Source organism: Polistes fuscatus, unplaced genomic scaffold (genome assembly GCF_010416935.1).
Source record: "Polistes fuscatus isolate 324 unplaced genomic scaffold, CU_Pfus_HIC Scaffold5, whole genome shotgun sequence".
NCBI classification, from domain to species: Eukaryota; Metazoa; Arthropoda; class Insecta; order Hymenoptera; family Vespidae; genus Polistes; species Polistes fuscatus.
In genome coordinates this window covers 5,555,097-5,581,033 of record NW_025113129.1, presented here as the reverse complement: position 1 = coordinate 5,581,033, position 25,937 = coordinate 5,555,097, and the positions used below count along the sequence as shown (strand labels likewise).

General features: G+C 31.1%; 2 protein-coding genes across 3 annotated transcripts in view; both read left to right on the top strand.

Annotated features, from left to right (window-relative positions):
* On the top strand, nucleotides 1-10,742 carry LOC122522480 (2-oxoisovalerate dehydrogenase subunit beta, mitochondrial). Its single transcript, XM_043643653.1, has 7 exons — nucleotides 1-1,560; nucleotides 1,902-2,104; nucleotides 2,208-2,363; nucleotides 5,488-5,659; nucleotides 5,935-6,080; nucleotides 9,221-9,307; nucleotides 10,066-10,742. The coding sequence occupies exons 1-7, from the start codon at nucleotides 1,503-1,505 to the stop codon at nucleotides 10,204-10,206; spliced, it is 963 nt and encodes a 320-aa protein (XP_043499588.1). The 5' UTR covers nucleotides 1-1,502; the 3' UTR covers nucleotides 10,207-10,742.
* A 7,159-nt stretch (nucleotides 10,743-17,901) lies between these two features.
* Nucleotides 17,902-25,937, top strand: part of LOC122522460 (terminal nucleotidyltransferase 5C-like) — an 89,313-nt gene continuing 81,277 nt past the window's right edge. The window contains exons 1-2 of one of the 2 annotated variants that reach the window (XR_006305060.1): nucleotides 17,902-18,987; nucleotides 24,488-24,992. Coding sequence is in view for 1 of the 2 variants with exons in the window: in XM_043643619.1 (XP_043499554.1) it covers nucleotides 18,685-18,987 (303 nt within the window). In the remaining variant the exon portion in view is untranslated. Of the gene's footprint in view, nucleotides 18,988-24,487; nucleotides 24,993-25,937 lie in introns of those variants that run through there. The other variant, XM_043643619.1, reaches the window with a different exon arrangement.

The window sequence follows — 25,937 nt, the reverse complement described above, 5'->3', positions numbered from 1 at the left end:
ACAGTTGCACATAGCACACAGTATTATTTAAAAAATTATATTATATTTATGATCTAATATATGTATATGTTACATATGGGCAATATGTATAATGAGCAGATATTTCATAGATTGTCCGGTCTTCTATAGAATGCCCAGAGGGTTTTGCTCAATTTATAAAATATACTTTAGTGGGGTGTGTTTAGGGCATAAGGGAAAGTGAAAGAAACTGAAGCTATTGTAAGTGAAACAAATACTGAAAATTTAAGAACCCCCCTCCTTCCTCGTGTTTCAAACACAATAATCTGAAGCATATTTTATTGATTGGTCGCAACCCTCTGGGCATTTTGTAGAATGATCGGACATCTATACAATGCCGGCAGTAATACATATGCATGTATGAATATATACATATATAATATATGTATATGTAATATTATAATTTAATTTATGAGTGTGAGTAAAAAGATATGTGTAGCAAATATATTATTTCAGATTATTTAAAATTTAATAGAATGCGTAATTGAATATGAAACAACAAAAGATTTTCAATTCCAAAATGTTATTATGTTAAGCTAATGACGATGTTCATCCGGCTTATCACGAATGAATGAATGACTCGTCGTTCATAGGGCTTCAGCAATAAACGATACATATATTAAAAGCGAGCGAATGCTTAGTATAGATCAGTCGAACGCTTATACGCGAACGAACATTATCTCAAGGCGTATCTGTGTCGTTTGTCGTGTAGTGTATTCAAATATTACTATTTACGAAATTCTTTCGAAAGTTTGAAATAAATGATATCGTGTATAAACAGTGACGCTTAGAAGAGATAAGGAACATTATTATCGTTCTATTTCTTAGTTAGTGTGCATCTTGTTCTTTTTTATTTTTTTTTATTTTACTTGCTTATCTTGCTTCTTGTCTTTGCTTTCTCAATATATTTACATAAATATATTCTAAGCATCCGTAATAATAGTATTCAATTAAAATGATCCGTAAGTTCATTGTTCGAACATCGAAAAAAATATTACAGCTGCGTACTGCAAGAAAGGAACATTTTAGAAATGTACATTTTAAGTTTTATCCTAACGCAAGGTCGTTCATATCCGAGCGTGAGTAAATTATATGTCCCATAATTGTAGGTAAAAACTGTTATTACACAAAAATTTCTTATTGTTTATTTATTAAATATTGATAACAAGTTGAAAGAATAACTTGTAAAAGATATTGTTTTATTTTTTATTTTTTCTTTTAAATATTATTTTTACCTAACGTACTGATTATGTTAATGAATAATAATAAAGATAACATAGAACGTTAAGTGTGTATATAATTACTTACGTTTGAGTCTTTTTTTATTTTAATTTTATTTTTATTTATTTTTAAACGACGAGCAAACATTTTTACGCGAATGTGTATTCAATCGAGATTTAAATTTTGCGGTTTGTATGATTAACGCGTGCGCACCCTACTGAATTAATAATTTACTATTCGTAGGAAAAACCGAAAAATTGAATATGTTTCAAGCCATTAATCAAGCTTTGGACATTACTTTGAAAAAAGATCCATCCGCAGGTGAATATATCATTATTTTATCGTAAATAGAAACAAAAACGAATTTATATAGTTGTTTTTTCCAAGAATTACTTATGTCTGTTTTACATAAGATTATTTTACAAAAATGTACATGACACTGATAACAACCAAGTATTATTGAACATAAAAATATTTTGTAAAGAAATATAAATAAGATTTTGCATTGACATATATAATAATAAATATAGTTACGATAAGACTCAATAAAAGAATGTTAAATGTAAAATATATTGACAATAGTGATTCATTTTCTCATACATTTATGCAAATATTTTTGCATAGTCTTTTTATTTTATAAAATTTTATATTTTTTAATGCAGTCATTTTTGGAGAAGATGTTGCATTCGGTGGTGTTTTTCGTTGCACCGTAGGATTACAAAAACGTTATGGTTCCGATCGAGTATTCAACACACCTTTATCTGAACAAGGTATCGCAGGTTTTGGTATCGGTTTGGCGAATGTTGGTGCAACCGCCATTGCAGAAATTCAGTTTGCCGATTATATATTTCCTGCATTTGATCAGGTTATTAAGTTTTTCAATTATTTCTTTCTTTCAAATATTTCGAGATTCTATAATTAAAAATATTATACGTATATATATGTTTTTATCTTTTAATTATTATTAGATAGTAAACGAAGCGGCTAAATGCAGATACAGAAGCGGCGGAATGTTTGACTGCGGAAAATTAACCATACGGTCACCTTGCGGTGCCGTTGGCCATGGAGCACTGTATCATTCACAAAGTCCGGAAGCTTATTTTGCTCACACACCTGGATTAAAGGTTTTTATTTAATAAATAACGATACAAATTTAACATTTATTATATTAATATTTGTGTAATGTCAGTAAAACAGAAATCTATTTATTACTAATGGTCGATATTAATAGAAATTTACGTATCTATTGTTGGTAAAACAGTAATTTGATATAATATATATCTACATGTACAGTAGCATTAAAAAGTTAACATAGAATCTCAACAGCTGAAAAAATAAATAAGTGCATTTAATTGCTAGCTATTTGCTAATTCAAAATCCATAATTGCTAACTTTTTTAATTAATTATTTAATTAGTTATTGATAATTGAAGATGTGAAAACTTTTTTATTTCTAAGTAACGCAACGTAGTTTGTAACAACCAAAAAAAATGAATAAGTGCGCTAAATTGCTAACAAAATGCTTATTTAAAATCCATAATTGCTAACTTTATTAATTAATTATTTAATTAGCTATTAGTAATTACAAATGTGGTAACGTCATGAGTGGGAGATTTTTTTCAAAGTGCGCTTGCGCCTTGAATTTGTGGTTGCGCATGCGTATAACATATTTTTAGTATACTTTATATTACAAAAAAAGGATTAATCAAGCTGAAATAAAAAATACTCTTCAAAGCAAGAAGGTCGGGTTAGACATAGACAAGAGCAACAATGTATTCTGGACACCTCTGATAACAGTTCCATAGTGTAAAGACCCGGAATTGACGACTCTATGCAAGTAAAAAAAAAATACCTCTTTATTTATGATGAATTTTGAAATTTCTCAATGTCAAACTTTATATCGATTTTCCTACAACTTGCTTTTTAAAAGTCGGTGGACACTGTTACTCAAAATCTACTGAACCGATTGATTTGATTTTTTGTAAATTTTTTCTACACATATTTAGTGAGGTAACGCTGTCGAGTTTTTTCTTTTTTTTTAATTTTAAGTATTTTTTATAGTGGTTCAAATGTTGGTTTTTTGGTCGAAAATCGGATTTTTGACTTTAGAATGCCACAAAAAATCCAAAAATGAAAAAAAAATTTTTTCTCGACAGGGCTACCTAGATAAACTTATAAACTAACAGAATTGTTTGGGTTTTTTTGTTTTCGATGATCCAATCTAGAGTTCTGATGTCCACCGCAAAACGCGTTTTTTCCACGGCGCCTGACAAAAGTTGCTGCCACTGGTTTAAATATTTATATTAGGTTGGGGAAAAAGAAATCCATTATTTTTTCGATGGATGGCTTCAGTGATCGATATCTTGTAAAGTATAGATCAAGCAATTTCAGATTTATGCTCGTTGGAAAGGTGACATTGCACGCTAAATACAAAATTATCTTGCTGATTTGCGTTTGGTCCATTCAGTTGTGAGTTACAGGGTGTTAAAAATGGAAGTCAACGGAGAGAAAATTCCGTACATTTAATTTTTTTTTTGATAAAGGCGAAAATACAAGCCAGGCGGCTGAAATTGTGAATGGTGTTTATGGTCTCGATACTGTAACAGCTAATTATGTGCAAAAAAAAAAATTCAGATAAATGGGATCTGTAAAAATTTTGATCTCTACTGTCAACAACTGGACCGTTTGAAACTAGCGATTGACCAGAAACGTCCAAAATTGGCCAACAGAGAGGTGTTGTGTTCCATTAGGACAATGTCAGGCCACAGACGTCTATAGTGACTCGCCAGAAACTGTGAGAGCTTGGTTGGGAAGTTTTGATGCATCCACCGTATAATTCGGACCTGGCACCAAGCGATTACTATATTTTTCTTGCATTGCAAAACTTCCTCAGTGATAAGAAAGTGACATCAAGAGAAGATTGTAAAAATCGATTTCTAGAGTTTTTCGACAATAAGGACTAAGCCTGTTATGAGAGAGGAATTATGAAGCTATCTTTAAAATGGCAACAAATTATAGAACAAAACGGTCTACATTTGACCCAAATCGGACAATCTAAAACACGTTAAATAAAATCTTAAAGTTCACGTAGTAATAATGGATTTCTTTTTCCCCAACCTAATATTCTTTCACGAAAATTTTACAGAGTATTCTTGAAATGTGACTTGACAATATCCCATTGGAATAACATCATTTATATTAACCGTTTCTTCAATAAAAATTCATAAAAATATGCCATTTTTCAACCGAATTAACCCTACTCCCCCTCCTTAAGTAGCATTTGGTGTTCTATAGAATGTCTAAGTATTATGTTCAATGCTTAGGAAAAGTCTATAAGAATTCTTCTGGTTCCGACTATATCAAACGGCGTTTTGCATTGAGGACTATGCCGGCGTATTGCTAGCATTGCCGGATTTCCCACTATGTTGATAACATATATATATATATATATTATAGGAAAAGCGAGACATTCAGGCATTGTGAGCTTTTCCTAAATGTCAAGTGGTTTTTGGCAAGGTAGGACACAGAAGAATTGTTATGGACTTTTCCAAGGCTTTGTACATAATACTTTGGTATCCTATAGAATATCAAATTACTTTTTGAGCAATGTTGAGAATAATACATTATCGGGCAACAGCATGCACGCACGCACACACACACACACAAGCGAGCATGAAGCGGGTTTTTGAGACTGTGCGTGCTGTTATACTATGCGCACCTCTATAAACTAAAACTTAATGCTGAAGTGTGTCCCTATGATAAGGAACAAAATATACAGATAACAATTCTTCTGCTTCCTACGTTGCCAAAAACTGCTTGACATTGTGGCCAATGCCTAGGAAAAGCTCACATTTCCTGGAGGTCTCACTTTTCTTATAACATATATATATATAAATATACATATGTAATATTTGTGTATATAAACGTGTAATATATACATGTGATATATGCAAAAACATGTAATATCCATCTAGTAAATTTATATATATAAAGTGCATGCAGCAACGTGCGTTAGCCTTTACACTGCACTCACGATTACAAACGAGTAGAGTTATTTCGAAGAAGATATTTCCGGGAATAAAAACATGCTTTGTGATTCTGCTAGGAAAGAAAAAAGGACGAATGAAACGCGAATAAATTTTCTATTACGTTATCTTTATATATCTTTTTCTTTTTATTATTTATTTCTTTTTATGTGAATGTTAATTTCTTTAGAACGGATCATTAATTTTATTTTCCTCGTTTGTAGATCGTAGTACCTCGAGGTCCGGTGCAAGCAAAAGGACTTTTATTGAGTTGTATTGAGGAGCCGGATCCTTGCATAATTTTGGAACCTAAGGTCCTTTATCGTACGGCTGTTGACATCGTTCCGGTTGGACATTATAAAATTGATATTGGTAAAGGAGAGATTGTTAAAGAAGGTATTTTTATTTATACCTCATCAATTATTACTATTATTTATTTATTTATTTATATAAAAAGTGTACCATGAATTGGTCTGGATTGATCAAAACTTCCTAGATTAGTAGTTTTATAATCTGAAGTAAACATATTGGCTTTAAAAAAGATATTAAACTAAAATATATATATAATTGATTTTTAAAATTATATATAAATTTTTGTTCAATTTTCATATAAGTCTCTTATACACAGAAAAATATATATTTACTGTATATGTATTTTTGTTTTCACGTAGGAAAAGACGTGACTCTCGTAGGATGGGGCACACAGGTGCACGTACTATTAGAAACAGCCGATCTCGTCGAGGAGAAGCTCGGTGCATCTTGCGAGGTGATAGATCTTCTTTCCATTTTACCTTGGGATGTTCAACTAGTTTGCAAGGTAATCTAATTCTTCTAATTTACATATTTACAATTCGTTTCAAATTAGTTTATCAGAAATATGTATAAAATATATTTTTCTAATATCAGACTCTTCTCATTTATCAGGCACAGTGATCTCAGTATATTTGAACTTTAAACTATAATAATAGAGAATGAATAAGAAACGAAATAGAGGTAGGCCAGGGTTCAAGCAGTTATCTTCTGGACTCAGGTCCAGTGATGCAGATCGTAATTGGAAAGTTAGTTTCATTGGTAAATTCATAGAGATATATTCCTGGTTAAATCATTCGTTTCTCTCTCTCTCTCTCTCTTTCTCTTTCTCTTTATTTCTCGATAGTACTCAACTCTCGAGACTGGCGTAGTTTGCGCAACTGAGAAACTGTTTCGAAGGCTCATCGAGAAGGTTGCTAATCGGAGATTAGGTCTCTTCAACACAAGAGAACGAGAAAGAAAAAAGAAGAAAAAAGAATGAGAAAGAGAGAGGGAGGAGGAAGAGGAGAAAGAGAGAAAGAGAGAGAAGGTGAGAAAGAGCACGTGTTTCTTGCGTCTTCGGAACGAAATCAGCCTGCTCGGATAATTCGAGATCCGCGATCGAACGGCAAGCGTTTATAAGGACTCTATCTTTTCCGTTCCACCACGTGTTCTCTCCTCCTTGCGTAATGTCTCCGTGCGCATTCGCTCATTCGCGCAAGTTAGAACGTCGAACGTCGTTGTTGGATGGATATGGCTGAACTATCTCGACCGAAACGACCGAGAATATCTTTCCAATAAACTTTCCCGCTTACGATATATTACTTCTTATATAGGGGGTTTCTAATTTTTTTTTCAATTGTTTTTTTTTTCTAGTATAAGATACCTTTGTATAATTACTAGGTCATTTGTTGTAATTATAAGCATACTTACACGCATGCATAATTATATATATATGTTGTATTTTCTATTAGAAAAATATGATTGATAGAAATGAAATTTTTTTAATTGATAAATTAAAGGAAAGAATACATTTTTTAGATATCATATAATTTTGTAGTATACGTTATCGTTAATTATTAAGATCATTCATTATAATGGTAAGCATACTAACAACGCATACTAACATCTATAAATATATACATTATTTTATACTAGAAAAAAAAAGATTAATAAAAATGTAACTTTTCGAATTGTGATAAATTGGAAGAAAAATTTTCTTTTGTTAGATATATAATTTTGTAGTATACAGGATACCTATGCATAATTATTAGATCAATTGTTGAAACTGTAAGTATACTTACACGCACGTAGTAAGTATATATTCTATTTTTCTATTAGAAAAAAAAATAATTCATAACGAGTTGTCTGAATAAACACAGAGAAGAAAAAGAGAGTGGTATTATAAAGTAGAATCTACAAAGGTGTTATTAACGATAAATAAAGATAGACAAAGGTATCGTGTGTACGACGTGTGTCGTTGATGACGTAAAAAGCACTGACAGGCTTCAAAAAATACAAATTGCCTCGTAAAACTCTGATAATCCAATTGTAACCGACTTGATCTTTCTCTCTCTTTCTGTCTGTCTCTCTCTCTCTCGCTCTCTCTCTCTCCCTCTCTCTCTTTGTCTCTCTGTTTCTCTGTTTCTCTTTCTCTCTTTCTCTTCCTTTCTTTCTTTCCACGAGTCTTAATTACACTAAATCGGATGAAGTTTCGCGTAATCCGTGCTCGGGATCAGCCTTGGGGAAATTATCGATGTGATTTTATGGCAGTAGTTTGCGTCGCGTGCACGCGCCTTACCGCGCTTTCCAATCGGCTTTGTTAATGATTTACAAGGCGTCCTGTTATATCTATACAACATCAACGTTACACATACGCACACACACATACACGCATATATCTATATATAGAGAGAGTGCGTCTTAATTACGTACGTAAGTAAGTACTTACTTACATATAATAACGTGTTGTACCTTTCTTTGTAGATGTTTCGTACAGGAGCAACAGTTAGCTCGCTCTAACTTTTCATCGATTTGATAGTCGATAGTAAGATTCTTGATGTTAATGCATCATTTAACACCCGTCCTCCCATATACATAAATTATTATCATGCTCGAACACTAATCGTAAATCATGGATAATTCGATCCTACCTTCGACTTAAGCACATATATATATATATGTGTGTGTGTATGTATACTTGTCTTCCCAATTGAATCATCATCTGACAAACTTTCTCTTTATACATATTTTTGTTATTTCTATTTAAAATATTTAAAATGATATTATAGTTATTATTTATTTCATTTGTAAGAATTTTTATTAGCGTATGAGCAAATCGAACAAATGAGTGAATAGCTTAAAATTATCATATTTATTTTTATATATGTTACCGTCCAAGTAGGAAATCCGAGATTCACCGAAATGCCTAGGCATTGTTGACAACGCTCAAAAAAAACCGGCAATGTAGGAAATGTATTCATATTTCTCGCATTTCCTCGATATTCTGTAAAATAACAAATGAGAAACCGGTAAAGTAAGAAAGCAGATATGAAACATTTCGTTCTAAACCTGCTTATCTTCCGCTATGATAAGGAACAAAAGATCCAGATTTTCCATGGTAATCTCTATGAATATCGGTCTCAATGTAATAATCTTTTACTACGATCAGTAACAGTGGGACCTACATAATAACACACCGGCATTGAGTAAGTTTCAGTTTATAGAGGTGCGCATAGTACAGCGCACGCACAGTCTCAAAAACCCACGCACAAAAACCCTGTACTCCATGATCGTTTTTGTGTGTAATGACAAAAAATGCTAAATAGCATTTGGCAATGCCTAAAGTATTATGTACAATGCCTAAGAAAAGTCCGTAACAATTCTTCTGTTTTTTACATTATCTAAAAACGCTTGGCATTGTGGGCAATGCCTAGGCATTTCGGTGAATCTCGGCATTTCTCACTTGGACGGTAACACATGTATATATAATATATATATATATATATAGGATATTGCTATGTAAATTCCATTCGTGAATGTAAATAATCACGAATAATGATCATGGGAATTTAAATTATCACATTATTATTATTATTATTATTATTATTATTATTATTATTATTATTATTATTATTTATTTATTTATTTAGTTATTTTTTATTACAGTCAGTAAAAAAAACTGGACGCGTAATCGTAGCACACGAAGCACCAAGGACCAACGGATTTGGAGCAGAAATAGCAGCACGTATCCAGGTAAAAATGATTAACGTGATTTTTTTTGTTGATTTCAATAAGATATAAGATCAATAGATTACATTTAAAAATGCATGTTACTTCATAAATAATCCATTCTCTTTATCGTATCAACTAGGTGCTGTAAAATGTTATTACATATACGATCAGATATCGGGAAGGAGAGAGAGAGAGAGAGAGAGAGAGAGAAAGATACAATTTATAGATTATAGAATAATAATTAGATAGGCAGGAGATATATGTAATACCCATATATGTATATATGTATTATATCACTGAACGTCTCTTTGTACGGTTATTCGCAAGAAAGAATTTTTTTCTTTCCTTTTTTTTCCATTCTTCGGGTGCAACGCACGCTACGCTACGATTGTTAATATCTTTGATCATTGCAATTGAGTGCAATTAGCGGTAATAAAATTAATTACCAGACGTTGAATTTCTTCTTACGACTTTGAAATTATACCGCGCTATTATATAGATGGTATATAAAGTATATATGTAGATATACGTATATATAAATGAATATATTAAACACTATTACAAAGGAAAAAATAATTATTCTTTTCTTGGAATTTTTTTTTTAAATTGTATTACGTAATCAGCTTACAATTAGTCATAAAAAATATCTTTATCTTAATTTATATTAATATTACTATTACTTTATGAGGGAACAAATATAGAAAACAAATAAAAATTAAATTGTATGTGATAACAATATATATTAAATGAAATATTATAATATTTTGCACATTTTTTAGGAGGAATGCTTTTTAAATTTGGAATCTCCAATTATGAGGGTCACCGGTTGGGATACACCATTTCCTCACGTTTTCGAAGAATTTTATTTACCAGACAAATGGCGTTGCTTGGATGCAGTAAAAAAAAGTCTTGATTATTAAAGGATCATCGTTTAATTTGGTAAGATTTAAGAAAGACGGCTGGAGTAAATGGGGAAGAAAAGGTCTACTCTGAACGTGCGACATTACTTCTAGAAGATTTGCAAATACTTATACATATGCCTTTTAATGAATTTCATGACATCGATTTTTTGTATTTGCGTTATACTTATATATTTACTTACTTACACTGTCTTGGCATCGACTTGTTACGTGCTCAAAGACCGGTCCCGCGACAATTTGATCGTATCATAGTAGTTTTATCTATCTTTCTATCTTTCGATCTTATTTTTATCCTAGTTTAGCACCCTTTCCGTTCGTATCAAAGAACGTGACTCTCTTTTCATTTATCTCATATAATATAACAATATAAGATAATAATCGATACTTAAATTTTCGATTGTAAGATCACTTAAAAGATTTAGATTTTTAAGACAACAAACAAAATGAATTATTATCGATGTTTAATTATCTAATCAAGATCGCTCGTAAATCTGTTTGTCTTAAGAATAAACAAAAGACTTCAAATTTCCAAATTATAAACACTTGGAATATAATTATTCGTATATACAGGTAAAAAATAAATTGAATAAAAAAAAAAACAGAAAGAAAGATTTTTTTGTAAGTATTAAGTAGTAAGCTTGCGTGTAAATCGTTATTGGTAGGTTAACTCCTAGTGAGCATTAGAGGTATATATCCCTGGCCCAGTTTTGTACCGACCAAACCCACATAAATCCTTTCGCGTCTAATTTAATGAGACGAAGAAAGACGATACCGAGCCCGGTCGGCGTCGGTGGCGACGGTGAAGTTAACGACAGATTGAGAACGGTAGGGGAGAAAAAAGGGTGGAAAGAAGGAGAAAGGGTAACCCCAACGACCAAACGATATATTCATAATTAGAAGGTGTATATCTACATAGAGTATTACAGTAGTACTATAATAGTATAATAATATATGGAATAAATCGGGTCAAGTCCGTATCTTTCGTCGCGGTAAAACGAAGCGTCCGATCGTAACGACCGTCGTAATATAATATTTTAATCAAGGCTTCTCTCCCTCAGCCGCCACATTCGGAACACGATCGATCGATCGATTTTGTATTGCATTTTGAAACATATTTTACACACACGCACACACACACACACATGCGCGCGCACACAGTTTGAATAAAAAGAATCTTAATTTTATCGGTTGTCCTGTTTTTTTTCTTTTTTCTTTTTTTTTGGTTCTCTTCTAATTTCGTTCAGAAATCGGTTGAGATCTTGTTTATTTGTCAATCGTTGAAAAAGAAAAAAAAGAAAAAGATAGGAGGAGGGATAAAATAGAGAATATTCGAAATTGAAGGAAGTTCGCGAAACGCGAACGCTTGTTCGTAACGTATTTTGTAATTTGAAAGGGAAACCACATTCTTTCACCGCGTATTATGATACGTGAAAGTTAGCAACGCAGCGCCTACGGTGTGATGCAGTAGGTACATTGAAGAGAGACGGAGAATGGCTGGCACATAAGACTGAGTAAAAGCTAAAGAAAGAGATAGAGATAGATAGACAGAGAGAGAGAGAGAGAAAGAGAGAGAGAGGTGATCGTTACTGTGAGACATGGACTATATCGAAGGTCGACCTGTTGCCTTTTTATTTCGTTGATTTTTGCGGGAATAGAGCAACTGTCCTCTCTCTCTCTCTCTCTCTTTCTTATTCTTTTATAGACCAGCTAACAACAACATATGGTACAGATGCAAACCCACGTAGAAACCCATGTATGCTTATATGTTCGTAAAGATTTTCGTCAGCACGAAATAGCTCGGTCACCTGGAACGGATGGATCATCCTTTAAATGCTTCGGTTCCTACCGTGTTCCTCGTTTCATTTGAAAGATTCCTGTTAGTGGGTAGACGATTCGAAAGGGATTCACCGATCCGGAACCATCGCGCAACCGATTTCGCGAATCTCATGGATGAATCTCTTTCAAACAAAGAAAGAAAAAAAGAAAGAGAAAGAGAGAGAGAGAAGAAATCGTATGAACAAACCTGATATCTTTGATGCAGACAAAGAAAAGAGAAAGGAATCAAAGAAATAGTAAAAATAATTGTAATAATAATGATAATAATAATAATAATACGTATTAATCAATTAATTCATATGAGACATCTCATTTGTTCTGTTATAAACATTCTTGATCTATCTTTGATTTAGAAGTTTTTTTGTTTTCTTCTTCTTCTTTTTCCACGTGTCAATGTCACACAAGTGTTTAAGTCGCGTTTGAAAAAAGAATCAATTGTATGAGTGCACGAGTGCAATGACGTGTATTAATTGATTTATAATACGCATACGCTTTTAAGTCATCCCTTCTCTCAATTATATCTACATTCTTTTTCATTTTCTTTTCTTTTCATTTCGTATCATTTCGACAGATGTTCGACGCGAACAAGTGTTCTCTTTAGTCCACACAAAGAACTTTCTTGAAATGTTATTTTGTATTTTTATATTATTCCAAGCATAAGATTAACAAATTAAATGGTAATTTACAATTGGTGTTAAATCTGTTTATAAATTTTTATTTTCTTTTATCTTCAAGTTACGTCTTAATTTATTACGCAATACAATTTATTACAAAATACGTCATCATGATATTTTATGAATTTAAATAAAAATGTTTTATTTGTGATTTTTATTTATTTTTTATTATTTTACTTTTTAAATATCCATTATACTCTACCTTCACCATCAATGTCTGCGTAGGATACATAACTTCTTTTTCCGTTCTTTTCATTCTTCTTTTCTCGAGCTAGTCGAGAACGTAATAGCGCGTGGATATTACGAAGGCAGGGGATTAGAAAGAGAAATAAAGAGAGATAGAGAGAGAGAGAGAGAGAGAGAGAGAGAAAGAGAGAGAGAGAGAGAGAGAGAGCTAACCACAAACGGCAGACTCTCAATAGGAATTTATATAACTTTGGAACAAACGACTTCTTTGTCTCCTCTTAAATTGTAGCCCATGATTATCGCGATTAGCGATTGGCAATTAAGAGCTTAGGTATTTTCCGGTAAACGTCGTTGACTCGTTACCATCGTTAGAACAAACCACGAGGATTTCCTTCTTAGACGAAGAGCTTATGTTAGAGTTAACAAGAAGGTTCAAGAATACCTGTAGAAAAACAAACACATAGATGTTTGTATGTATATGTACACTTATATGTATATATGTATATAAAGAGAGGAAAGACTTGGACTCGTCTAAGGTCCTAAGAAAAACGTTTTGTGGTATCTTGATTAGTTCGAGTTTTACTTCGAGAAAGTTTACTCTATCTTACCAGATTGCGAAAACTACTTGAAAATCATAGTTAGAACAATTTTTTTACAATACACGTTCTAATAGTTACAAATAAATATAATCGAAGAAAGGGAATTAGGAAATAAATTGTAATTAAGATATCTATCAGATCAATCATATTATAATAATCGTCATCTACAAGTAGGGTAGATTTACATTGATCGCATTCTACTGTTGTTCATTTGCATATTATAATATGACTACGTTTTTTATAATGACACATCAAACTTTGATAAACCTTTTTTACTTAATTTAAAAACTTCTACAAAGTGTCAAAATAAGATTAATATTAAATAGATTTCAAGGTAAAATATAAGCCACTGTTTTCAATCTTGGCCATGTTGACATCATCTAATACTTGCCAGCATTACTGGCACGAGCTACTTGTATACATATATACATAGGTACATACCGAAGTGTAGATAAAAGTAGATTATAGATAGACGGGTAGATTTATATATATATATATATATGTATAAATATGTACAGTAGCATTTGAACGTGGCCCTGCCAGGCGACCGTAGACACGCACAGAAGGCATGAGCGACAATTTCGTCGAGCCGGAGAACGTACGCAACTTACGCTCACATTTCTATGTACTTTGTATATATATATAAATATGTAGATAAAAAACGTTAAAGTTCCTTGCAGCCCCTTCGTGCCCATTCCACGTTGAATAAACTGGATTTAGAAACGATATGATAATTACTATCCGACGTTACATTTTCCCTGATCAATCGAAACACAATCTCTTTTTCTTTAAAACATACGTTATTTTTACTCATACATTTTCATTCAACATTTATGAGTAAAAAATATATATACACGCGATCGAATATAACATTTCTATTAAAAAATATTGTTAAACGTAAGAAATAATGTTTAAATTATATATTTATCTTTTTTCCTTTCTTTCTTTCTTTTTTTAAAGTTATGTCAGAAACAGAAATTTATTTATCTATTTCGCTCTATTTCCCTTTCTACGATTTTATCCTCGATACTTTCACAAGATAGATACACACACAATCTCTCTTTCTATCTATAAATGCCATTCTTCTTGTTTTCAATGCATACACAGAGAGAAGTATACAATAATGATGATAATAATCGCGCGTGTGTCGACAAGTCTTACGATAAATCAATCGAAAAGTGATAATGCAACACCTGTACATATTCGTCGATAATAGCTCGATTTACGTAGATATTATCTGTCTCTTTCTATTTTTCTTTCACCTGTTTCATTTTCTCCTAATTTTATACTGCTCCTTGGTCGAGCATTATTTTGTTTACTTTGATGTAAAGTAAGACCATAATTTTCTATTATTTTTAATATTTTATTTTATTTTATTGTATCGTAAGATTTTTTATTATTTTATTGTCTACATGTTTATCATTTCATTATCTCTATAGAATACTATTATACACACATGGCAAGGAAATAGAAACCACATTTTGTGAAACCACGAACCAGGATATAATGGCTACGTAAAGGAAGATAATAAAATAAAAAGAAAAGAAAAAGGAAGATAGTAAAAGTGTACATATATATACATATATGCATATATAGAATTTTTATGAATATAATGTCGTAAACTTGCGAGTCGAGGAGATTCGACAGCAGAAACGTGTTAACCTTCAATCGACCTTGAGCAAAAACAATCACGTTCACTCGAGATAAATAGACTAACAAACAGAGTCTAAAATTAATCCACTTCATTCTTATATCATTCAGTTTAATAAATGCCGTATATACATACATATATTTACTTATTATTAAAATTCACTCGTGGAAAAAAAAAATCAACGATTAGATTAATTAGAAAATAATCCATAAGAAAGATTATTGCAGTCGAACGCAGAACACGATTCTTCTATACTTATCACACCAATAAAATATATATATTTCATTACAGAAACGTTCAAATGGACAAACGATGTATTTAAAAAACCAAATAAATTAATGCCGAAAAAAAAAGAAAAAAGCAGAAGCAGTAGATGAAAGAGAACGTTTAGATTATATATGTCGATAAAAAACGTGGTAAATAAATACCGATAAATTGTCGGTAAAAACAAAAATAAAAAAATAAAAAAAAAGAATAGAGAGAGATATAGAGAGAAAGAAAAAAAAATAAGAAAAAGGAAAAACGCAAAGCTGGTAAAAGAAATCGAGTGAAAAAGCCAGTCAAAAAGGGCCAAACTTATCATTTTTATCAAGAAGTTCGAAAATTTGATCAAACTGTGAATCGACGACGCTGAATCGAATGGTGCTAATTTTTTTGCAATTGGATGACACGTTTTTGAGAAAAAGGATTAACAAGGATAAAAAATGGCTTTATCTTAGAATCTAGGCATTTAATCGAAAAAAGTTTCAAACAAAAGTTGTAGAGAATTGAAAAATACATAAAAAATGTTCTATGGTTTATCTTCGTATCTGCAAAAATAAGCGAGAAAAAGATGGTAAAAATAATTGTAAAAGTGGGGAGCAAGTCCCGCCTCTCCGTCGGTTTTTATACGCGAGCAGGCTAGTGTGCGTGCGAGCGTCCATGTTTACTAATTCACAATCTTGTGTCTTCGATAATCTTCGGGTCTTTCGGCCTTGAATGTGAGTGTGAGTGAGAGAAGAAACCGATATTTCTCTCTTTCTATTTATTTAGACGATAGCAAGTATTTTTTGTCCTGGCCATCGATAGTTGAGCGTTCTGTATAAGATTTTTTCTTTCGGTAGCAAGCATTTTTCGTTTTGGCCATCGAGTGTCGAGCGTTCTGTATATCTATTATATATATATCTATATATAAGTATAAGCGCAGCATTTTTAAATCGAATCTTGATGCTTATGGCACGCTGTTTTTTTATTTATTGTCAAAAATAATGAATCTTCCATAAAAGAAAAACAATAATTCATTTTAACAGAAACTATTATTATTTAGTCGAGAGTAAAAATAATGAATTAATTTTGTGTTTCGACACATACAATTAATTAGTATAATTAATTGATATAAATTTTTTGCCTCACAAAAATTTATTTGTGTATCAAATTGAATACATATTTGAAAAAAAAGAATTTTATAACTAAACATAAAATTAATTCAAGATATACAGGAAAAGATATTCTAAAAACGTGGAATTTATTTTTTGTCTAGACATAATTTTAATTCATTTTTATTATGTTATAAGAAAACAATAATGCATTTTTATTCAGCTTTAAAGTCATAAAAATTGTAAGAAAAAAATTGAATACTTGTCAAGTGGCGTGCTATCGTAAGTAGTATCGTCTTTGCTTCTCGCGCTGGTTATTAACGTTCGATTCTTCGTGGAGGAATTATTATTTTTTATAAGTTTTTTTAACCCTTAGTTATATAAATTTTTTGTACATTTCCTAATTTTTAATTATATAAGGAAAACAAAATTAAAATTATTACCAAAAAATTAGAAAACAATACATTTTTTAACATTTTGCTCAAATAAAGGAAGATTTATTACTTGAATTACAAATTCATCTTGTAAATATCATCCTGAAAAATGTATCGTTTCGACACGCTAAAAATTAATTTTTGTTATTTATTGTATATTATTTAATTTATAATTAATAATTTTATTACTTACGTAAAATTGTTGATTTTTTAATAAAATTTATATTATTAGCAAAAAATAAATTGTCCCACTCGTACTCGTATACAGAACGCTCAACAGTAGATGGTCAAGAAAAAAAATACTCGGTATCGCCTAAATAAATAGAAAGAGAGAAATATCGGTTTCTTCTTTCACTCGCACTCGCATTCAAGGCCGAGAGACCCGAAGATTGTCGAAGATCCTTTGTTTGTGAATTAGTACCACGGCACTCGCACGCATACTAGCCCGCTCGCGTGTAAAAACCGACGGAGGGGCAAGACTTGCTTCCCCCCACTCTTACAATTATTTTTCCATTTTTTTTCCAATATTTCTCGCTTATTTTTGCAGATATGAAGATAAACCTTAGAACATTTTTTATGTATTTTTCAATTTTCTACAACTTTTGTTTGAAGCTTTTTTCGATTAAATGCCTAGATTCTAAGATAAGGCCATTTTTTGCCCTTTTTTACCCTTTCTCTCAAAGCTCATCAAATTGTAAAGAAAATTGCACCATTCGATTCAGCGTCGTCGACTTACTCTTAGATCAAATTTTCAGTTGTTCACCAAAATTTAAGAAGTTTGGCGCTTTTTTGACTGGCCTGTTTTCAATTTCGTTCGTCGTGTTATCTTCATCTTGTTCCTTCGCGAGTTCGGTCGTTTTCGGTAGCCTAGACTGTTAGTCGGTGGGGGTTAGAGACGAAAGACGGGCAAGGCAAGGGCGATGCTCGCTCGGGTGGGGCGACGGATGCGCCCCGGATGGACCGACTCGAGAATCTCAGTTCCATACTTCCTGTCGTTCACGTTCCGCATTCAATTGTCTCTTTTCCCGCAATCGTTCCGCATTTTCATTTAAACGTTTATTATTCTAATTATTTAAATATTATTACGTTAAACGGTGATATTGTTTCGTTTTATTCGCTAAAATTATCGTCACGATAATTATTATTAAGACGGGAGGTTAATCTAACCTTATTTGGTATTCTTCTTTTCTCTGTGTTAAAAAACACACGCATCCATTTATAGAGACTTGTTATTTGTTTTTATTATTTATAAATTCGGAGTTGTGTGTAGGAAGAGATTGATAGAAAGATATAAACAGATTAAATAGATACTTCAAGGAAGCCGGTGAAGTGAGTGTGAGAGAGAAAGAGAAAGAGAAGAATAAGAAGGAGAAGAAGAAAGAAGGAAGGAACAACTGGCATTAAATCGAAAATTCTTTTGTTCTCTCGCTCCACTTTTGGTGTCGGAGAAGTATATACACGTGAACCAATCGTGGAACGGTATCGAAGTGAATCTCGTTAGGGAGTGCAGAGAAGACACGCTGCGGCGAATTAGTCGAATACAAGAGGGATCGATTACGTACATAACCTCGAACTTTTCTCGTGTACGCCCTTATTTTCGTATTCTCTTAATCTTATCTTCAATATTTTATCGTTTTATTTATTTCGGTTATTAAAATCGGTGTATAGACAAAAAAAAACAACAATCATATCAAGTAGTGTTAGTGTGATATTATTGGTAAAGAGAAAAATAAAAAAACAAATATGACAAAAATAAACTTGACAAACGAAAAACCATCGTTGTCATCGACTTCGTGTAAAAATCTCATCGATCAGCAAAAAAAGAAGAAAGAGGAAGGAGAGAAAGAATCTTTTACAACACAGGTTAGGAAAGAGGAAAATAAAGGGATGTCCGAGGATGTTGGTATTAATATCCGAAATCAAGAAAATAAACAACAGGAGGAGGACGAGAATGAGAATGAGGAATCGGTGAAAAAGAAAGTGGAAGAAACGATGATCAAAATTACTCGATGCATCGAATGCGTTCAGATCGTGCCACTGATGCAGGTGAGTCTCAACTTACGTAACACTTTAGTGTCTACTGTATATAGAGTTCGATGGCGCCGTAGTACAAGGAGAGAGAGGGAGAGAGAGAGAGAGAGAGAGAGAGAGAGAGAGAGAGAGAGAGTGAGTGAGTGAGTGAAAGAGAGAGAGAGGAAGAGGAAGAGGCCGGTCGATCAGCTTTTTTCGAGTATGACCTTCGAGAAGGGAATTTGAGCTTAATTAACGTTAAATAATCGATTGTGTCGATCTTAATCAGTAGATTTTAATTATCGAAATTGTCTATTTCTTTTTTTATGTATTCAATACTTTTTTTTAGCAAGAGATATAGAGGGAAGCAGAGAAGTAAAAAGATCACGTAGTCATACAACGCGTTTCAAAATCATCTTGTCAATTCTACTTAAAAAAAATTTTTTTTTTTTCAATATTATATCGAATAAATTGATATTCATTATTTTGTAATTAATTTCTAGTTTTTTTATTGTTTTTTTTTCTGAAATAAAAGGAAAGGATTAGGCTTTAAATCTCACGTGGACCATCCTCGATTCCTCCATTTGTCCTCGCGACATTGAAATGTCTCTATCATATGCAGCTTCTATAAAAATTTGATATGTTGATTTGATTTGTTTGTTTTATTTTTATGATTTCTTTTTTTTCTATATAAATGAAAATAGTTCTAAAGAAAGATATGAGTTTTAGGAACGTATAGAAGTCATATCTTCGATCGATCGGTCGATATACAGCTGTTCGACTTTCGAAAAATTATCGCGATCGTTAAAAATGTCTCGGGGTATACTTTTACGGCAGCTGCCACGCCTATTTAGTTCGTAGGAACCGATCAAAATCGCTTTTGTATAGTGAAAAAATGAAATAGAAAGAGAAAGAAAGAAAAATATATATATATATATATATATATATAATGTTATTGAATTTCGGGGATGAAAGTCTTTAATACTGAACTTGCACGTGCTCTACTTTTATTTTAATTTATTTTATTTTATTTTATTATTTTATTTTTACATTATACGAGAATGGAGTGAAAAGTTTTAAGATTATATCGAAAAATAAAAGTGAGTTTGACGGAAAAATAAAACAAATTGTTTCTGCTAGATTAATAATTTTGCAACCACCCATATAATCCGTAACTTTAATTAAATCAATATTTATTATTTATTAGAAAAAAAACATCGAAATATCTTAGCGCAATTTTGTATATCCCATATACGCAATAAACACGTAAATGCATTGACTACTTCGTAGACTCGTACATTGACGAATGACTTTGTAGATACGTTGGAATAATAATCTCTTCGAATCGTTTTAATAAAAAAATCTACTACAAATTACTAGTTAAAAGTATCAAAGGCTTGTAGTTTTACAATCTAGGGTAAAAAAAAAAGAAATTAGAATTAGTTAAAAAGTCTCGAGACGGAGTAACTGATTAGTTAAAAAATCACGTAGGAAACTTTTGGTCCAAACTGTAGAAAGTAAGAAAGAAAGAAAGAAGAAAAAAAAAGAAATATTTTCTAATAGCTTACATAGACATAGACACAAGTCGGCTAAGCGAGTTGGCACGTATAGTAGATGTTAGAACAAGCCGGGCGTAACAGCGAAAAGGTTAATGCAAATGGTAATCGAGCTGGTTTTCTGTTCGCTTTAAAATTCGTGAACAAGAAAGGAGTTGGTACGATATGTATGCCACGTATGTAATCAAATTTATCTAATTGTATATTTCGTTCATTTTCCAGGATTAGATTTATACAATTTCAAATTAAATAATAATAATAATAATAATAATAATAATTAGAGAAGTAGAAATGAAGATGATGATAAAAGTTAATTGTAAATTATGGTTAGGACAATAAGTGAGTATTTAATGTTGGAATTTTTCATCATTTTTATTTCAATAAATAATATTCGTATTTTTTTTTATTGGAAATAAAAATTTAATATTTTATATATCTGAACACACACACACACACACACACACACACACACACCACACACACACACACACACACACACACACACACACACACACAAATAAAATTATGGATTATTTTGTTTATTGATAACACTTTTTTAGTATTTAATATCTAAAACAAACTAGTATTGTTGATATTAAAAAGTTTGAAATTACGTATCATTTAATAATATAATAGATTAAATAAAAATTATTAATGACATATTTTTTTTTTTATTAGAAATTTTGAGGAAACAGGTTTAACTGTCTTTCAATGTCTATGATCACATTCGCGACACATATGCGACAAAGAGCACATAAATTATGTAGCCTTTATACTCGAGTTTATTCATTTTGTTTGTTACATGATGCAAAATTTTTCTTTCTCTCTCTTTTCACATTTACATACAGCGTCATTTGAATTAACAAACTCACATGCCCTTTGCATGCTATGACAAAACGTTGATCTGAAAGTTATAATCTGTGTATAATTGTTATATCTTGCAGAAGAATAAATTCTTTCGAGAAATTTTTGATAATTCTAATCGTTTCGAAGATAGAAAATTAAATAAGAAATTCTGTAAACAATCATTGATTATCTATCGATAAATTTTGTTAACGTCAAAGTATAAGAATGCAAGTTGTTTTTATAAGGAAATACATAGTCTCGTTTAAAAGATCGATCATTCGTTGATTTTCTAAGAAGACGTTAAGGAAAAGATATTTTTTAACACAGTAAATGCTTTCTTGACTAACATAAGTTATAAGACGAAAATATAAAAAAAACATAATTTGGTCATACAGAGGAAAAAATTCATTTGAAAAATTGACTTTAATTCGCGACTCACTGTGAAGATAGAAAATTAAATAGAAAATTTTAGTAGACACTCGTTGATTCGTCGATTGTATATGTATATTGATTACGTTTTATAATTAAAATATTAGAAAGCACAGATTTATTTTAGGAGGAATTAGAACACAGATTTATTTGAAAAGGAATAGATTCGTTTAAAAAATGTATGATCAATCTCTGGAATCGTTGTGTGGAGAAAAAAGAAAACATATTTTAAAAACAGTTACCAACCTTTTCATGACGATTGAAATTACCGAATTATGTTTATTTCTATTTCTATACGTATGTTTACTTTTTTCTTCGAGACACCTGTAAACATTCGAAGCAGTTATAGTTCGGTCGTCCTATGGTAAGCAAGTATATGACGCGTGCTTCGTAAAAATATTAATAGTTTTAATATTTCAACGATTTTGGATTAATTATTAATAGTTATTCATTATTAATTATATTATCGTTCGTTCATTAAATTGAGTTATCTTTCTCTCATCGTTTTATATTAATTTGTTATCAAATCAAAAGTGGATTTTTCATAAAAAACCGATTTTATTTTCTAAATTTTATTTAATCTTTAAACTAATTGTTTATTAATTATATTTGTTTCTCTTTCATGAAGTATTACTTGAATTCTTACCGTCGTTGACGATGACAGATAGACGAAAATCTTTGTTAAACGGCTGATTTAGTGTCAAAAAGTTTATTAATATTTAAACAAATTTTTATTAACAGTCGGGGATTTTCGTTGTTATTGATTAGTGTTTTGTTTATTTTGACGTGTAAACTTTGATAGGTGTTACTGAATAGTAAAATTTAATGAATATTCATTTAAATTACGGTCTTCAGATGCAGTAATCTCCATGTGGTTAGACGCGGGAACAGGTATATTACTTTCCATGTAATGTTTATTTTTTATATGCTATACATTCCATTGCAAGTGAAATCCAGCCAAAGACCGCTTATCATAAACATTAAAATCATAATTAGTTTCTTTCATCTTCCTAATTAATATCATATTTTTGTTACTTTTATTTTTTTTTCTAATAATTCTATAATAATCGTTTTTCATATAAACCAAAAATCTAGAATGAACACTTGAGAACTCCTAATTATTACTTCCTTTCATCTTTTCCATTACAAAATAACAAATACGAGTTCATAATTACAAAACACTCTGTTTTCTCTTTCAGGGTTTGAAATATTTTTACAATATTATTAACTATAATAATCATAAATAATATATTCGATTTACTTTTTGGGAACTCTAATCATAAACATTCTTCCAGCCTTTTTGTGCAACCGCGCGCCATGATGTTATGGCGTTCTTAAACTTACTTATACATTCATTTTCGACGCAACATTAATTGACTTTTTGATTATCTATCCTTCTTTGGCTCCCGAAGTGTTTACAAAAGAAAAACTTGCTCGTAGATTAAGAAAAATTGAACGGTGCTCAGACTTTTAGCTCGTTAGTTTCTCACATCAGAGAAAGTCACTGCAAGCTATAAAATCCATTTTACTGAACGTCCCTCATTTTTCTTTCTTTTTAAACATTCCATCGTGCATCTCGAAGCAGCAATAGTAATATAAGTACATATACAGACACATTAAGATAAGTAAGTATTTCTTAGGTACGATCGATGGAATCTTCGTATAAATTGCTTGCTTCCGTATCGCCAAAGGCTTCTTCTTCTTCTACTCTTCTACTTCAACTTCTTCTTTTCCTTTTTCTTTTTCGTTTTCTTTTCCTTTTTCTTTTTCTTTTTCTTTTTCTTCTTTTTTTTTATCTTCTTCTTCTTCTTCTTCATACGTATTTCTGCATCTCCGTTTCTAATCGGCGAAAGTTTTTCCAATTTACTAGTGACCTAATATGTACCTATCTCTCTCTCCATATATATACAACTATACATACACAATCTGATCACTGTGTGCATAGTGATGCATTAGAGATGATAGATCTTTCCTTTACGGAAAACTTTAGTGTAGAACGCGACTTTAACACACGACCTTTTCTATCTATGAATCGTGGAATTAGAAATGAGTGAAACTTTATGAGAACTACATAGTAATTAATTAATCCGGATACGGAATTCATCGTTCTATTATAATGAATTGTTTTAGATAGGTTGAAGAACTTTTCTAAGATTCGTTAGCTTATTAACATTATTTATAAGATATAAATCAATTTTACTGTTATTTAGTTACCTTAATTATGAATTATTAAAGCTTATTATTAGATATGCAGTACATAAATATAAAGATTTGTGTAGGATTTATTTTATTATAATTATTTCAAGAACAAATTAATTTTATTTTAATTTAATTATTTTAAATAATGAAATTTTAGTTAAAAAAAGAGAAAAACATACGAATATTTGGGTAGGATTTATCTTAATTATGAATTATTTAGTTCAGTTATGCATAATACATTGATATAATATTTCGTGTGTTATTAATCTTATTAGAATTATTTAAGAAAAACAAATCAATTTTATTTTAATTGAATTACTTTCAATAATAACATTTTACAGCTAGTATTAGATATATTATTAATTACGTGCATACAATAATTGTATAAGATTTATTATTATATTTAAATCAATGATTTATATTACCAAGAAGAATACATTTTTATCGTACTTGAATTAATGATCGATAAGTGTTATCAATTAGAGTAGAAATAATATATATTTCAGATAAAGTAAAAAGGGCGTCGTCAAGGACGTAGAAGACGTAGAATATAATCCTAGCGTAGAGAATAGAATGCTTCTCCTGCCACCTTCGCAGTAGCTGCAGCAGACTTGAGGGCAACGACCCATCGATCCTTCGGGAGAACCTATACGAGACTAGGCCAACCGGAATACTGCACTATGACCACTACGATGGACATAATACGATCTATATATTTACATTATTCATATATATGCATGCACGTATATTACATAGATATAGAATAATTAATAGAGTATTACTTTCCATCAATAAGTTTCATTAAATATTTGTCTCTTAATACGTAACAGATATCACGTCATTTTAACCAATATCTGCATTAAAAATATTACATTTTTTCTTTTATCTTATTTTCTTTTCTTTATTTCAATATTTTAACACCATCGGTGTTTATGAACACAACTCGTTGACGTTTACTACGTACACTGTCAACCAAAATTTCAATTGTAAATTAAAAAAAAATAAGCAGAATATTTATATGTTAAATAGCATATGCCTTTAACCTTTTCGGTTCACCAGAACACCGCCAATAAACGGATTCCAAATACAAAAATAATAAAAGGCTTAAAGTCATGGTTCCTAATACTGGGGAATACAGGAGGAAAGACATTTGATTTTAAGTGACCATTATGGATGTAAGAAAATGCTGAGAATTTTTGAAAACATTAATTCGAATCGTTAAGATGTGATATAACACATATCGTGGATCGTGGTCTATAAATTTTTCGATATATTTTGATTTTTAGGAAAATCAGCTAACGATTTGAAACTTTGTAATGGTAGTGTACATAATTACATATGTTAATTACGTAACGAGTAATTAATTATGTTGAGAAGTAAATGACTCGTATACAAGAAAGTAATTATTGGTTTAAGGACTATAGATCCATACTCTGTTGTCACACTATCTGTTACATTGTCAATTATTATGATAATTATTAGCGAAAGTACCAAGAATTTATTGAACGATGAATATATTCATGTTATTTTTTTTCCTCTTTATTTTTTTTTCTTATTTTTCTTATCGTTAACAGAAACTTCGATCTTTCATTAGATAACGACTATTTTTTTTATCGAATTGATTAACGATCGTCGAATTAGTCAAAATAATGTGTGTTTTTTTTTCTTTTTAGTAGAATTCTATTATATAACGAACGTGTTATAAAGTCACGGGATGTTGAGATGGTAAGGAGTTAGGAGGAGGATGAGGTGGAGGAGATGGTTGGGAGGGGGGAAAGAAGGGAGGTGAAGCATCGTTTTCATTTTCGCGTGTCTTTGGCCCGGTGGCGATATTGCTATTTGCGTATCAAGGACTCGAAAAGCCGATTCACTGGTTCCATAACGTTTCTCACCGGTGCGTGAGTTGACTGGTCAGAAATTCACTTTTACTATTTGCACATAAGCCAAGATCAGCTC